A 16,655-nucleotide genomic window follows, 5' to 3' on the forward strand; every position below is an offset into this window, starting at 1 on the left:
CAGAGCGAGGTAGATTGTCATCCCTAAATTGTCCAATCTAATAAGTTTGTAGATGCCATTAATTGAATTAATGGTGATAAGAGTTTTATGGTGGTAGTGTAAGGGTGAATTCTCACTATTGACTAAATGGTAATTTTCAGTATTTTCATGTATTTAGATTAAATATACTAACTGTTCTAGACAAACTCATTTCTCTAATCTTAATGGACTAAATGGTATTTGTGGTATTTTTAATAGAAACAAATGAATTTTTTTTTTTTGCTTGGTAAAAGAAATTTATTAATCTTTGAAAGGAATATAACAGTAGAGAGAACAGCAAGACCAAGTGATATTTTTGCATTAGTCTAAAGACCAAAAAAAGAAAAAAAAAGCATTTACTCACATTAATAATTGAATTGGAAAGATAAGGGCGGGCATGATAAATCTAGTTTATTCTTTGTAAACTAGATTGATACTTGAATTGGTAATAAACGATTGAATATTTAATGTGCAATAATGAAGGATATTTTTGCAACGAAATTTAAAGTGCAATCATTATGTTTTCTATAAAAGTTAAAAATTTCAATGTGCTAACAAAAACCAAAAGATGGAGTATCTAATTATCTTGAATACATATTTGAAAATTTATGGTAGAATATGTAAGAAAATTAATCTCTGATATTTAAGTTAAGAATTTCCTAGTGGAGTGGTAGAAAAGCATGTATGGAGCATTTCATTATCCTAAATACTTTGAACATCTATGGCAAAATTCGAAAATTATTCTCTAAAAATCACAATAATTTTAGCCGCCCTGTCCAACTTAGACATATCCAATTGAGCTAATTTTTTACAAGGTCACTCAAGAAATTATTTTAAAATTAATAAATAATTCGGATTTTGCTGTTGTACATTTTCGGTACCCTATTTTTTCGATACCACTAGCATTTTCGTTTGCTGATTTCCACAAAGAGGGTAGGAGCCCTAGGCTTCCATTCCGTGGTGTAGCATTTTGGTTCGAGTTTCTTGAATCACGCATACCTCTTTTGCCATTTTAAAGTATCCCTTTTGATAACTCGGTTATCCGGCTTAGTAGCCTGACTAATTGGGGAACCAATCCCACCGTCCATTATCATTGAGAGAGAGAGAGAGAGAGAGAGAGAGAGAGAGAGAGAGAGAGAGAGAGAGAGAGAGAGAGAGAGAGAGAGAGAGTTCCAACATAATGGTAGTAACAGAGAGAGAGAGAGAGAGAGAGAGTTCCAACATAATGGTAGTAACATCTAAAGGTAATGACATTTCAAAATGGGACTGAGACAAGAAATAGGAATCTCCTTGAGCATCAGACACGATAAGTCATTGATGCTGTGTTTGAATCAACTTCCATTATTTTCGATCATCTGCTGAATTCTTGCAGCGATCATGGGAGAGAATAACAACTAACGCTTCTGTACTAATTCACACTGTGTGTTCATCCAAATATTCGAAGAGGTTCAAATTCTACTTCTACATAAAGGGAAACGATTTGCAAGAAAGCAATAAATACAAACACTTCTGCAGATTCTTTTGAGTGTAATGAACACTAATACACCATAGATGTCTTGTTTTCTAAGGATAAAACAGGACCTTGAGCATAGCCTTGGAATGGGATAGTTTCTTAGGAATTCAGGGGGCTAAACGTGTGGGGATTCCTAGAATGGAACTATGGAAGGTTGGTTGTTGCCACCTACGGGGAAGTTCAAACTCAATGCCAATGGGGCCTTTAACCTCGGTGCCAAGGCAGGAATGATGGGAGCTAGGTCTGATAAGAGATTACAAAGGACAATGGGTCGTGGGTTGTGGGTTTCCACAAGAACATTCGCTTTGCAATCCTCCAGTACCATGGTGGAATGTTGGGCTATCCGTGAGGGCCTGAAATTAGCCTTGGACAGGAATCTGTTCGGGATCCTCATTGAAACAGACTCGCGTGCATCCACCCAGCTGATCATGGAGGAAACGCAGGATGGTCATGAACTTGGTAACATTATTTTTGATTGCAGGTCAATGCTCCGAACGCTTGGGAGCGAGGTGAAACACATCTTCAGGGAAGCTGATGTTTGTGCCGATGTTCTTGCGGGGCTGTCTGCCTGTCTTGCCCATCAGGAAAATTTAGTTATTTTCGATTGTATTCCTAACTGCCTCAGGCAGAGCTTGAATGATGACTCTATGGGAAAGAAATTTCCTAGAACTCAGTTCATCAGTTAATCTATGCAGTAACCTTAAAAACAAAAAAACAAAACAAAACAAAACAATACACAGCTATATTAATAGGTCAAGGCTACTTAATATCTGGACATCACACACGCAACTGACATCAATTTATTAAGAATTGCAACTCAAAGAACATCCCATGGATGATCAATACTTTGACATTTTTTACTACAGATGGAACTGAACATCCCATGGATGATCAATACTTTGACATTTTTTACTACAGATGGAACTTACATACAGTGATACACCAAAAGGTTACCTGTCATTTTGTATATGAGAGCGTTGTCTGATGATGGTTGCTCTTGGCCGCACACTTTTGCACCTGGCCGCAAACTATTGCACTTGGCCGCAAACTTTTGCTCTTGGCCACAGACTTTTGCTCTTGGTCACAAACTTTTTTACCTGGACGCAAACTATTGCACATGGCCGTGAACTTTAGCACATGGCCGCAAATTTATGTATCTGGCCACAAACCTTTGCGTGTGGCTGCAAACTTTGCATACCTGGACTCAAAGCACACCTGGCCGCAACACTATTGCTCTTGGCCGCACACTTTTGCACTTGCCCGCAACTTTTTCTCTTGGCCGCGTACTTTTGCACCTGGCCGCAAATAATTGCAGTTGGCCGCGAACTTTTGCAGCAGCCAGGTGCAAAAGTATGCGGCCAAGAGCAAAAGTTTGCGGCCAAGTGCAAAAGTGTGCGGCCAAGAGCAATAGTCTTAAATGGACGGGTGTGATCGCGCGGCTCCGTGAATAGGTCAATCTCTAACAAAAAATGTCTTCCCAAGCTTTTAAAGCAAAGTATCAGCACTCTCTGTAACTTTCTGGTTTGAAAATGAATTTGTGTGTATCATTGCCGAAAGTAATCAATTGTGGAATCTTCACCAGATTTCTTTTCTTGTTTATCATTGCCCGTTCTTCTACTGGGGTGGGTCAGTAGCCGGATCTCAACTCAAACAAGCCAAACAAAATGAACAGAGAAAGTCAAAACAGAAACAGTAGTTTATATTCTTCTCACATAGGATGCTTTAAGACCACACAAAACTATAAGCATCTATTTCACAAAATAGCAGTTCCAGAAAACTAGTAACATCAACAGATACATTCTATATCTACAAAATGAAATCGAAAACTATTTGCTTCTATAATCGAAACCGCTTGTCATATAGTGCCCTTAGCCATTGTCTGTGTTTTCAACCCTGAGAGAAGTTTCAATACGTCTTCCATGGATGGCCTTGTGACAGGCCTACTTCTGGTGCATAGCAAAGCAACCTCAACAACCACCTTTATGTCCTCTCGGATTGGATCGGACGGGCCGATGTCGTTCTCATGGCAAATCTCCCTTAAAAGGGTCACCATTGGGTTAGCATGTACGCTTCCTCCTGCATTTTTCAGCCTGCCATTTGTTAGTACTTCCAGAATTAGCTCCCCAAAGTTGTAGATGTCCATTTGGATTTCCTCCTTTATGGCAGTGTCGTATTCGCCTGCAAGAAATTCAGAGAGGGAAGTTCAGTTTTCCATGATTCACAAAATGATTAGAAAACTATCGATCAAAACCTATGGGTGCATGGATAAGTACGTGTATGGGACTGGATATCTAAGTGTCATGTTCATCGAATTTTCGTCTCAAACATACATGCACACCACAAAAAAAAAAAAAAAAACCATACGTGCACACCTCAACGCAGTCATTTCGGAATGGTGTTTGCAAGGTGCTACAGAGCTTTCATGTGTAACATGGGAGTTTTAATCATAGATATAAGGTAACTGAACTCACCAAATGTAGGACAAGCATCATACACTGTTGGGTGTCGAGTGTGGTTCTTTATACTTTTAGAAGAGTCTATTACAAGCATATATAGATTCAAAGGACTAGATTGACAGAAATAAACCAACCATAGGTGTTAAAACAAAACGTATTTTTTTTGACGAGTGGAAGTCGCAAAAGTAAGACTGAAGTTCATGCTCAAAGGCAAAATAAGTACAGGTACATCCTAGTCTTGGATAATTGGATTTAAGGTTGATGAGTAAAATAGTAATTAAGTATTGACCATAGATCATAGTACTTCACTTTCCAGGTAGAAGAAAGGATTGTTGGCCCTAATTCTCTTTGATCAAAAGCTCGGAAAGTACATCTACAGGCTATTCATTCCAACATTCTCTCAACTCGAAATTCTTAGGAACTTTTTGGCCTAGTTTGAATTTGTTTGTACTAAAGGAATCTACAGTTGTTGAGGATGGGTTCCACATAATAATTGAATGCATTGTATATGCTGTACAAAAAAATGATTCTCCTTAATAGCTCTAGTTTTCTAGTCTCTGTACCCCTCTTCCCGTGCAATTTCAACCGCAGGAACGCCTAAAAGGAGTCCTACCGGTTAGAGTCTTTTATGCAATTTTGCAGCTAAATTGCTTGGGAACAGAGGTATAGAGACATTTTCAAACTCCCAACCATGGATGCCAATTATCAGCTTCTTCCTCTTTTTGGAAAAATGATCAAGAGAGCCATTTTCAACTTCAGAAATATCCACACAACTTCTCTATTTTCAGACATGATGAGTAGTTTGCAACGAATGTAATATGCAGTTCTTCAAAATTGTTAGCTTCAACTAAAGTTAGTCCAATAGTACCTGTATCAATCCTGGAATCTGGAGCTAGAAATGGTCTGTTGCCCCAGTTCGGCAGAAACTTAAACCCGAACTCAGCCAATTGTGGTTCCATATTTTCGTCAAACACAACATTACTTGCCCTCAGATCTCCATGGGGAATCACAGGATAAAAGTCATGATGAAGGAAACAAAGTCCCCTAGCAATCCCAATGACAACTCTATACTTAGCCACCCAATCACTCTTCATTCTGATCTTCGCAGCCAAATTTCCATTCGGCAAGTTATCATACAAAACATAGGCCAAATTCTTGTTGTAGCAAAATCCCAACAACCTAACCAAATTCTTGTGCCTCATATTCCCCAAAAGCGTTACAAATTCCACCACAGCCTTCATGTTTTTCGCATCCACCTCTATTTTCTTAACAGAAACAGTTATCCCCGTGGGCAAAACAGCTTTCCAAACTGAAGCGGAAAGCGGTGGAATCGTTTCCATTGCTTCTGCTGAATAGAAGCTTTTCAAAACATCTTCTGCTGTGAACCGAGGGAGTCCGGAAAATGTGATCATTCTCCAATTGCCTTGGCTTCCTTTCCTAAAATAGAGAACCACAACAACTGAAACTGTGATGCATACAACCACCACAGAACACACTATAAGTACCCAAGCAAACTTCTGGGTTTTTCTTATTCCTAATTCTATTTCATTAGGACGTTTAGAACATGGGTTTTCCAACGGTGGTCCACATAATTCTGGATTTCCAACAAAAGCACTACTACCCATCAAACTGAATTTCTTTTCGGGTGGAATGGGACCAGATAAATTGTTGAACGATAAGTTCAGAAGCACAAGGGCAGATGAATTAGCAAAATTTGAGGGTATTGATCCAGTGAAATTGTTGTGTGACAAATCAAGAATAGCTAGAGAAGAAAGATTGGCAAGTACCTCAGGTAAGTGACCTGTGAAACTATTTCTAGATAAGTCCATCTTTTCAAGAAACTCACAGTTTGATACACTTGCTGAAATATTTCCTGACAAGTGGTTTGAGCTCAATTCAATCACAGATAAATCTTTGCAGGATTGGAATGGAGGAAGAAAACCAGTGAGATTACAAGAAGAAGCTGAAAAATTCTGAAGAAGTGGCAGTGACCAAATCCCTTGTGGGACTATACCCCCAAGCTGAGGATTATCAGACACATTGAAGTACTGAAGATTGGAAGCTTGAGATATATCTAAGGGGATCCCACCAGAAAATGCATTTCTGGACAAGTCCACATATGAAATATCAGGCAAATTACTGAATTTCAAAGGGATATCACCTGAGAAAGCATTGTCTTCGAGTCGGAGGCGAACGAGGGACGAACAATTGGAGAGGGAAGGAGATAGAGAATCTAAGAAAATGTTGGAAAATAGGATCAACTTGAACAATACCCCTCTTGAGCAGATACCAGGTGGAATGACCCCAATGAAGTTGTTGGTGGAAACATCCACCCATTTCAAATTTGAGTAGCTTCCCAAGGTACTTGGAAGTGACCCAGAAAAGAAATTGTCCCAAATGAGAAGGGTTTCAAGTTGGGGAAGCATTGCAATTCCATTTGGTACAGTGCCATTCAAGTTGTTGTACATCAGACTGAGAAGCCTAAGGTTTTTCAGCTCAGAAAAACTCTTCGGAATTGGCCCAGTGAGCTGGTTATCAGAAAGATCTAAACTTGTTAGAGTAGTGATGTTGCTGAACCCCCATGGGATCAAACCGGTGAGTTGGTTTCTGAAAAGGAAAAGTGACTCAAGCTGAGTCAAGTTACTGAGTTGGGTTGGTATTGGACCAGAGAGATTTGCACCAGCAATGTCAAGGTACTGGAGTTGACTCATGTTACCCAATTTCACAGGAATTCCACCCTGGTAGGAATTGTAACCAATTTCCATATGGGTAAGTGATTTGAGATTCCCCATCTCTGGTGGGATTTCACCAGTGAGATAATTCCCAGCCAAGTGAATGAACTCAAGGCTCTGGAAATCTCCAAATTCAGATGGGATTGGTCCACTGAAGTAACTCCCAGCTAGATTTAGCACTTGTAGGGTTTCAATCCGGGAGATTTCAGCTGGCAAAGGGCCTGAAAAGCTGTTACTGAAGGCATCAAAAACGACAAGGTGGTGGAGATTTGAAATCCCACTAGGAAAAGGGCCTGAGAAATTGTTTCTGCTCACATCCAAGGTCTCAAGATTTCTGAGGTTGAAAATCCCAGTTGGGAATTTATCAGAAAAATAGTTGTAACTGAGGTTGAGATCAAGCAAACTTGTGAGGAGTTGGAATAGATCTCCTGATATCTCACCACCAAGGCTCTTCATGGAGAGGTCTAAACCAACGATCGTGGTTGAGTTCTGGTCACATTTGACACCAGACCAAGAACAACCAATGATTTGTTGAGATGGGTTCGAATTTGAAGGCACAATCCAGTCACTCAAGCTGCTGGAATCATCAATTATGATGTCAGATTTGAAGCTCAAAAGGGCTTGTGAGTAGGGGTCAATTGCAAGAACAGAGGAAATGAGGATTGAAGCAAGAAGAAGAAGAAGAAGAAGAAGGTGGAAGCAAGAGGGTTTGAAAATCTCCATTGGAACTCTCACGGAGGAGGAAGGAGGGACTCACGAGTGGAGTGGTGATTGAATAATGGGTTGAAAAAAATTCGTGTCAGTTTGTAATTTATTGATTTAATTAGCGTTGGGTGAGGTCCAAGAATTGCATGGGGACTAGGGAAAGATTGGGAGGAGAAAAAGGAGGGAATGACGTTATAATCTGTAGTAGTTGATATGTGAATATCATTAGGTTGCTTTTGGTAACAAGAAGGGACCCATGGGAGTGTTTGTTTATCGGGTTCGGATTCTTTTCGGTTCAAGTTTTGAATTGATCTGGAACCGTTTAATTCTGAATTAAACATTGGTATAATGTCTATAATCAATAGTTTGGAACTCTCACCGATAAAAGTATTGAGCACATTCAAATCACTAATTAAAGCAATTCAGATTTGAACGGTTCTATCCGATCCAAATTAACGATGGCGAGGATTGATTCTTTGTTTATCTATTTGCTTTCTTTGTTTCTTTTTGGATGGGAGATTGTTTTTTTCTCATATTGGGTGGGGAATAAAGCCCATCGTTATTTTTGGACATCTTTTCCATTACAAAAACGTCCAACAAGTTCTCGAAATAGTTTCACAAATTTCTTTCATTTCTTTTTATTGTGAGGACAGTATTTCATCATAGAAATCATTTGCAAGGAATAAGTACTACTCCTACCGCTTTAGATTTCATTTTTTACAACTATAATTAATGGGATGGACCCAACATAGCGAGATTCCTAAAGCAGCTTATGGAGTTATGGTATATGTTTTGATCCAATAACTTGTTCTAAAGAAAACTTAAGAAGTATGTACTATCTATTTTTCAGGATAAATACATCCAGTCACGAGGATATTAGAGTTCGGTAAATCTGATTTTTTGCGTGAATAATTTACTCAACCGCCCATATATGATTACTGATCATCGAATTACGATGGGGATTAACCCGTCATGGCAAACTACACCGTGTTCAAGGAGGGCAGAAAATCCGTAACCACAAGTTAATAAAGCTTAATTTACTCCAAGTAAAGAATTAATTAAAAGTTTGTTTTGCTGACTAGTTTTGGATCGACTCGAACCACAGTGAGACATGATGCCTGAAATCATCACAAACGAGGGGTTGGACTGGTGGTTTACATTTGTGACTGAGATTAGTCCGAGAGTATCGCTACGTAGTACTCCGGTCTACTTAAGAATCAAACATTTAAGTAGGGTCCACACATATAGTCGTGGTCTCTACAAGAATGTGTGGTTATAAAATAGTTCGGAGTATCACGTGGTGGTACTCTCGGTCTATTGTAGAATTTCACGTGATTTAAGGATTTCCTTCTTCTTAAGTTCGAAACCGGCCTCTCATGTGCTATCAACTCTTTTGGGGTCAGTTTATATGGATTTTTTCCGGCTTTAATTGAGTTTTTCGCAAAGTGAACGATAGAATTGGACATCCAGAATTAGGCAAGGTGTGCGAAAATTAACCCCGAACGACTGAGTTATAAAGAATCATCACAGATCGATCCGTGATATGAATTAAAGGTGCTTTGTTTTAGTCTTTTACTGGTGAGGATTGGCAATTGGGCCAGTCAAAGTAGACGTTGGATCATGGGATTATGTGAACAAATTTATAATGTTAATGATGATGTTGTCAAAGTAGTAGTTAATAGGGTAACATAGGGAATCTTGAGGGCAATAATTATGGAGTCTTGTCGAGGACTTTCAACTATTAACTGACATTAGATCTTGGGATTTAAGCAGGAGATTTTTTGGATATTAAACTGACATTAGATCTTGACAATTACATTAATTTTGTGGTATTTATTGATTGTATATATACGACTCTAGGGGTCTTTTGAATGCCGTGTTATGAAGGGTGGTAACAATACCCCCGATTTAAGTCTGAGCCCACGGCTTAAGTCCTGGTTTGGAAAGTCACTGAGACCGGGTATTGTTAATCTCCCGTTCATCTGTAATACCGGAGAGAAGGGTATTCAGGAGTCTTACCTATGGCTAGGGTTTAAGGTATCCATCACGTATACCCCCAACCCTCTAAAAAATGAACGATTCCACCCCTCTTTATCCCCCTTCTCCCACCCCCAGCTTGCCATTTCTGTTGCAGTTCTGCTTTTGTTCGAAGAGACGAGAGAGAAAGCTGAACAAAAGAAAAAAAAATTAAGTGTTCCAAATTTCAATTCGTTTGAACCGATGGAAAGATTTTAGTTTTATGATCATTTTATCCTAAATGGTCATAATTAAATTTTGACTATAAGGCTTTCGTTGATTAGCTCTAAGAAAGTCGTAGAACCAAATATCCCTCAGGGCTAACCAACGAGAGCCCTAAAGCCAAAAGTTAATTATAATTCTTTAGGATAAAATGATCAGAGAAATAGTATCTTTGATTCAAACCGATTGAAAATTAGAACACTTAATTTTTCAACATCTTTAGACAGTTTATATATATATATATATATATATATATATATATATATTAATTTTTCAATGTTTTAGACAGTTTATATATTAAAAAATATGGTTAAAAAATTAAGTATTTTAATTTTCAATCCGTTTAAACCGGTACAAAGATCATATTTCTCTGATCATTTTATCCTAAAGGGTCATAATTAATTTTTGACTCCAGGGCTCTCGTTAATTAGTCATAAAAGATATTTGGTTCTACAACTTTCTTAGAGCTATTCAACGAGTGTCCTATAGTCAAAATTTAATTATGACTCTTTAGAATTAAATGATCAGAAAAATAAAATCTTCCTACTGATTCAAACGGATTGAAATTTGGAATAATTAATTTTTTTTGCTCAGTTTTCTCCAAACCAAGCCTTGCAGCTTTTTTTTTTTCCCAATCCCTTGCAGCCCCAAAACGACACAGTTGCACTACAATTTTGTGCCAATGTGATCCATACAACTCCATCCATCCACACTTAAAAACACACGAAATTATTTAAAAAAAAACATTAAAAAAATGAATTTAATTGTTTTTACTTATTAAATTAATTAATTAATTATTGAATTAAATTATTATTGCTTAATTATGAAAAGTAATTAATTTTTACAATTTTATATTTATCGTAATGAATAATCTAACTTAACACGACACAAGGGCAAGTGGGTCATTTGACAATTTTTTACATCATCCACCATTTTTTATACCCCCAATTTATCCCTTATTCAAACCAAGTATTATTTAATTTCCCTATTTAATACACCCTACTATCTTGTGGGTCATCATTTATTAACTAACACCCCGGCCCTACTATCTATTCCCTTATTAATTAATATCCCCAATTCTTTTTCCGCATCCAAACGGGCCACTAGTATAAAGCCTGGAGTCAGATAGTACTGTACATCTAAACAGTACGTTGTCAATCCAATTCAGATGAATGGGGAAAAGTCTACAATACACACCCTTAAAAGGGGTACCATATGCATCTATTTTATGGTTCGCTCATAACATTTTAGTGTGTTTCGTAACTTTTGTTCTAGAATTCATAACCTTTTAGCACTACGATTCATAACATTTTCATTATGATTCATAAACATTTTGGTGTATCTCGTAACCTTTATACGATTCGTAACTTTTTAGCAATACGATTCGTAACATTTTCTTTACAATTCATAAAATTTTGGGGAATGCATATGATATACACCCAAATAAAATGTGTATATTGTAGTCTTTCCAATTGATTTTCTCTATCATAAGGAAAGCAAACATAGTGATTAGGAAAGCAAACATAGTGATTGCGATTTTTAGTTGACATTCAACGAACAGCATAAACTTGGTTTTTTTTTTTTTTCTGGTTGCGTAGCTCCGAATTTTTTCTAATTGTGTTTCGTATCTGTTAAGTCCTGTGTGTACTGTTACGTAACTTCTAGCAGATGAAAGATATGAGTTATAATGTTAATGATGTTGTCAAAGTAGTAGTTAATAACGTAGGGAATCTTTGAGGGCAATAATTATGGAGTCTTGTCGAGGACTTTCAACTATTAACTGACTTTAGATCTTGGGACTTAAGCAGGAGATTGTTTGGGTATTAAACTGACATTAGATCTTGACAATTACATTAATTTTATGCATTAATCTTGTGGCTGGTATTTTGTGGTATTTATTGATTGTATATACGACTCTAGTATGGCCCTTAACATAGCTCAATAGTGAAAACAGATTCATATAGCCGATCCCAAGTAATTGAAACGTAAAGCTAGGTTTGGTTTGGTTTAGTTTGGTTATATACAACTCTAGGATGAAGCCTGAAGTCGGACAGTACTGTACATCAAAACCGTACGTTATCAATCCAATTCGGATGAAACTTTTGGTTTTCTCTATCATAGGGAAAGCAAACAGAGTGAATTGCGATTTAGTTCACCTTCAACGAACTGCATAAACTTAGGTGTTTTTTTTCTGTGTGTACTGTTACGTAACTCCTAGCAGATGAAAGATATGAGTTGTAATAGAAGCCCAAATAATTAAGATTAGAATCGCAGAGCACACAACAGGAAAGCTAGTTTCGAAACAAAAGTTCTCATCATAGTTAAATCTTAACACATGGCGTTTCGACAAATTGTATCTATTTTTTAATGATAGCGATTTATTTTTCGTGGTTATTGAACTTTTTCTTTTAGCTTCTTGTGATCGTCAAAGTGAATTCAGAAAAAAAAACCTACAAATAAGCCAAACCGGACATGCTCGGATTTCTTTAGGGACCGGAGAAAGAGCTGCAATCCCTTCGGAAAACTATACGTGTTTTTTGTTGCACAAACTGGCTGCAACTTAATTCGATTCATTCATCTATGATGCACGGACTCTCGGGTACAGGTACAGGTACAGGTACGTGCCTAAGGGTGCACTCATACAATTTCCATCTCTCTCTCTCTCTCCTTCCTACAGGCCGAGGGTACTGCAAGTAGGCAATGCAAAGCCAGTGCAAGGATGTAACAGACAATGTTTTGGATATATATGTCTCGTCTATGGGTCGTTGTATTTATGTGGGTGGCAGGGATCGAAATGGGAATGTGAAAAGGACAGAACTGTGATAAAAGCACTGCCTATCATCTTTTTCCTTGTTTGCCTTTTATCATTGATCAGATCAAGCTGCTCAACCCCTTTTGTCTCCTTGAAGCCTCTGAAGGAAATGAAAGCGATCAGAGCGGAAGGGTATTTACGTTATTGATTAACTCATGCGGAATAATTTTTTGGTTTTGTCTTTATTCAATTTCTTATTACATTTTTTAGTTTTTATGTCAAATTTTTTTATGTGATATGGGTGAATAAGGACGATGAGAATCACAAAAAGTAAAAAAATTTAAAACTTTTACAAAAGTATTTTGGAAAATATCCAAAGAAAAGTTCAAAAAGTTAATTTTTGAACTTTTTCTTGAATATTTCTCAAAATACTTGTTTAAAAGTCAAAAAATTTTACTTTTTCGATTCCTCTCGTCCTTACTCACTCATATCATATAAAAATTTGGCGTAAAACTAACAAACGCAAAAAAATAAAAAAATTGAATAAGGACAAAACCAAAAAATTGTGGTGCATAAGTTAATCACTAGTGTGAACGGGTTCAGTCATCTTCTTTTCTTTACTATGAAGAAATTTGTTGAAATAGAAGAGGAGGAAATCTCAGATAATGAGAATGTCTCAAAGAAGTATTCAGATTTAGAAGAGGGAGATGAATCTGATAGGGAGGACAAGGCCTCCTTATCTTCGGAGTTTTAGCTTTCTTTTGTCTGGCGTCAGAGGGTTTTGGTGCGTTTTGTTAGGTGTTGGTAGTGTTGTCACGTGGCTTCTCGGTTCTGTTCCGGCGTGTTTGTGTTTTGTTAGGTGTTGGTAGCTGTGGGTTGTGAGGTTTGTTTTTGGCGGTTCGGTTAGATTTTGGGTGTCTTTTGTTAGGTTATCCTCTGGAGTCTTTTTGCTGTTTTGGTTGGCATCTTGCCGCCCTTTTTCGGTCTTGGGTGGCCTATACCGGTGTGTCCGTGCTCCGTTTAATCTTTGTATTTAATTAAACAGGTACAAAGCAACGGCGTAGCCAGAAATTAAAGGGGGTGGGGCGGGGCACTGTTAATCTGAAAATGATACGTAATCAAATTTTGTTTTATCTTTGCTCAGTTACTATGCTACCGAAATACAAGTTTATATGTCCAAAATGTTGATTCTAAATAACTCATCCAAATTAGCCAACCTAATAAATGATGGTTATGTATGTAACTATGGATTTTAGAATAAGATAGCACACAAAAAACTGAGAATAATTTATGCACCTCTAGTGTATTCTTTCAATATTTATGTTTTAGGTATGATTTTGACAGACTTTCGTAAGTAATATTTTTATGGTTGGATTTCACCAACTTATAGTACTTTGAATACTCTCTTTTTGTATGTAAAACAGATTTTGATCTGACTTAAAATTAGTGTGATGTGAGGATTTCTTTTCAATGTAATTTATGTTTCAACATATCGAGGGTAAATTTGTCATAACTTTTGATGTATAAATAATTTGGATCCAAATTTCCTTGGTTGGAAAGTAGTCTAGACAAGTTTTTCAACGGTTCAAACCATATTTAAATAAGAATTCGGAAGTATTGGTGACAAGACCACAAGGTTTGGCCATTTGTAAATTTTAGAGGATGCGCCCGGGCGCAATTAAATGCGCCTGGGACGCATAGAATTGTGCCTAAGGTGCATAAAAAGTACACAATATGTCAAACTTCACGATCTTGTCTCGAACACTCTTGGGCCAATAAACAAGGGCAGTTATGCTTGCTGAGCACGTTCCAGGGAGTTGAAGTTGAGGCATGAAACAACCCAGTTCAAGCATGATACAATAGGGGGAGTGGAGATCATGGATTAACTGAGCCATTACTGACGGTTACAAGCCAGAAGCTTTGGTGGGAAAGTTCGAATTCAAAGGCAAAGGTGATTTCGAAGACAACTAGGCAGGAGATTGGAAGACATTGAGAAGACCCAAGAGTTTGTCTATAAATAGAAGAAATGAAAGAATGAAAAAACCCTCAGACAAATCATCAAACAAACAGCTATGCTATGCTTGGTTTGTCCTTAGGCAATAGATTAGGAACTTAGACGTAGTGTCGAAGTAGTTTAGGATTAGTTTATAGCAGTTACTTCATTGTAACACCCCGTTCTTATTCTTTCAAAGTTGAAGAATCGTTTGAGATAGCAAGTTGTCTTTTGATTCCATTCAAGGTATCTTGCTTCTCACTTGGTTGTTGAATTTCTAAGTGATTCGTTGTTCCGTTTTCAATACTTTTGTAAAAAGAAAAATTTTCTTCGTTGAGGTAATTGAACCGACGACACGATCGCCTGATTAAGTTTGGCTTTTGGTAAGTTAAATCTGAAAAGAAAAATTACGGGCATTTTCTGGCACACCCGCACCCAATTATAATTCCAACGCACCCGAAAAACACCACCAAATACTACCACGTCTCAACCGCCAACACTATCACCCTGAAACCATCCATCCACCATCGTCACTTCACCATCTACACCACCACCACTACCATAATCGCCACCACACCACCACTACCACAATGATCGGTGGTGGAGGGATGGTTTTAGGGTGATAGTGTTGGTGGTGGAGGGATGGTTTTAGGGTGATAGTGTTGGTGGTGGAGGGGTGGTAGTACTCTCATAATATTTGTAGTGTCCTGTTTAATTTCTACCCCATTTTAAGAAAATAAGTTTATTAGTATTTTTATATATAGTTGGGTTCCACCATCTTCTAATATTTTGAACACTCTTTATTGATATATAATACATCTTTATCTGATGAAAAATGAGGGAGATGTGAACGTTTTATGGAAAAGATTTATTTTTTGACCAACTGAGGGTAAAATTGGCATATCTTTTGATGTACTACTTGGGTTAGAAAGTAAATTGATAAGCTTTTTAACAGTTCAAACCACACGCAAATCGAAATTCGAGAGTGTTCGGGACAAGCCCGTAAAGTTTGACATATTGTATACTTTTTAGGCGCCTTAGACGCAATTCTATGCGCCCCAGGTGCACTTAATTGCGTCCCAGACGCATCCTCAAAAGTTCACAAATAGCCAAACTTTGCGGTCTTGCCACAGACACTTTTGGACTCCAATTTGGACGTGATTTTACTTTGTCTCCTACCCATTTTTTTTACATGTCCTGCCTTTGCTAATTGTTCGACCCTGTAATTTTAGTTGTCTTCAAAATGTGTTGTGTCGTACCTTCAGGTATTGACATTCGCTAGTTCATCTATGATACATGGATACAATTTCCATCTCTCTCTCTCTCCTGAATGGAAAGGGTGGGAGTACATGAACTCCCCAGTGCAAGAATGTAACAGACAATGTTAGTCATTGTTTTGGATTTGTCGTCCATGGGTCGTTTTATTTATGTCAGTGGCAGGGAAATGGGTATGTGAAATGGACAGAATTGTGATAAAAGCACTACTGCTGTCATCTTTTTTCTTGTTTGCCTTTTTATCATTGATCAGCTCAAGCTGCTCAACCCTTTTGCCTCCTTGAAGCCTCTAAAGGATATAAATTTCTGTCTGACCCCAAAAAAAAAAAGAAGCCTCTAAAGGATATGAAAGCTCAGAGCCTCAGGGTTTTTTTTAAAGAAACAACAAAGCAGTGGCATAGCCAGAATTTCAAGGGGATGGGGCACTGTAAAGCTGAAAATGATAGGTAATCAAATTTTGTTTTATCTTTGGTCAATTATGTACTATGCTAGCAAAATACAATTTCATGTCCAAAATGTTGATTCTAAACAACTCAACCAAATTAGCCAACCTAATAAGATGAGGGTTATGTTTATGACTATGTATTTTAGAGTGAGATTGCACACAAAAAAGTGAGAATAATTTATACTCCTCTAGTGTATTCTTTCAATATTTATGTTTTAGGTATGATTTTGACAAACTTTTCGTAAATAAAAATCTAATAATATTTATATAGTTTGATTCTACCAACCTATAGTACTTTGAATACCCTTTTTATCGATAGAAAACAGATTTTGATTCGGCTTAAAATTAGTGTGATGCGAGGATTTTTTTTCAATGTAATTCATGTTTCAACATGTCGAGGGTAAATTCGTCACATCTTTTGATGTATAAATAATTTTGGATCCAAATTACTTAGGTTAGAAAGTAGTCTAGATAAGCTTTTCAACAGGTCAAACCACATCCAAATCGGAGTTCGGGAGTATTGGTGAC

General features: G+C 37.4%; 2 protein-coding genes across 2 annotated transcripts; one reads left to right on the forward strand and one right to left on the reverse strand.

Annotated features, from left to right (window-relative positions):
• The first annotated feature begins 1,677 nt into the window (after window positions 1-1,677).
• On the forward strand, window positions 1,678-2,217 carry LOC131326832 (uncharacterized). The gene has a single exon (XM_058359720.1). The coding sequence runs from the start codon at window positions 1,678-1,680 to the stop codon at window positions 2,215-2,217; it is 540 nt and encodes a 179-aa protein (XP_058215703.1).
• A 995-nt stretch (window positions 2,218-3,212) lies between these two features.
• LOC131299195 (leucine-rich repeat receptor-like protein kinase TDR) lies at window positions 3,213-7,615 on the reverse strand. Its single transcript, XM_058324811.1, has 2 exons — window positions 4,856-7,615; window positions 3,213-3,709 (listed from the first exon to the last, which is right to left on the reverse strand). The coding sequence occupies exons 1-2, from the start codon at window positions 7,440-7,442 to the stop codon at window positions 3,387-3,389; spliced, it is 2,910 nt and encodes a 969-aa protein (XP_058180794.1). The 5' UTR covers window positions 7,443-7,615; the 3' UTR covers window positions 3,213-3,386.
• Between the last annotated feature and the right edge of the window lie 9,040 nt (window positions 7,616-16,655).

Source organism: Rhododendron vialii, chromosome 1a (genome assembly GCF_030253575.1).
Source record: "Rhododendron vialii isolate Sample 1 chromosome 1a, ASM3025357v1".
NCBI classification, from domain to species: Eukaryota; Viridiplantae; Streptophyta; class Magnoliopsida; order Ericales; family Ericaceae; genus Rhododendron; species Rhododendron vialii.

Coding starts and splice junctions, on each gene's coding strand:
- LOC131299195 (XM_058324811.1), bottom strand. CDS start 7,442: ATGGAGATTTTCAAACCCTCTTGCTTCCACCTTCTTCTTCTTCTTCTT. Junction 3,710..4,855: donor AGATTCCAGGATTGATACAG/GTACTATTGGAC, acceptor AATTTCTTGCAG/GCGAATACGACACTGCCATA.
- LOC131326832 (XM_058359720.1), top strand. CDS start 1,678: ATGGAAGGTTGGTTGTTGCCACCTACGGGGAAGTTCAAACTCAATGCC.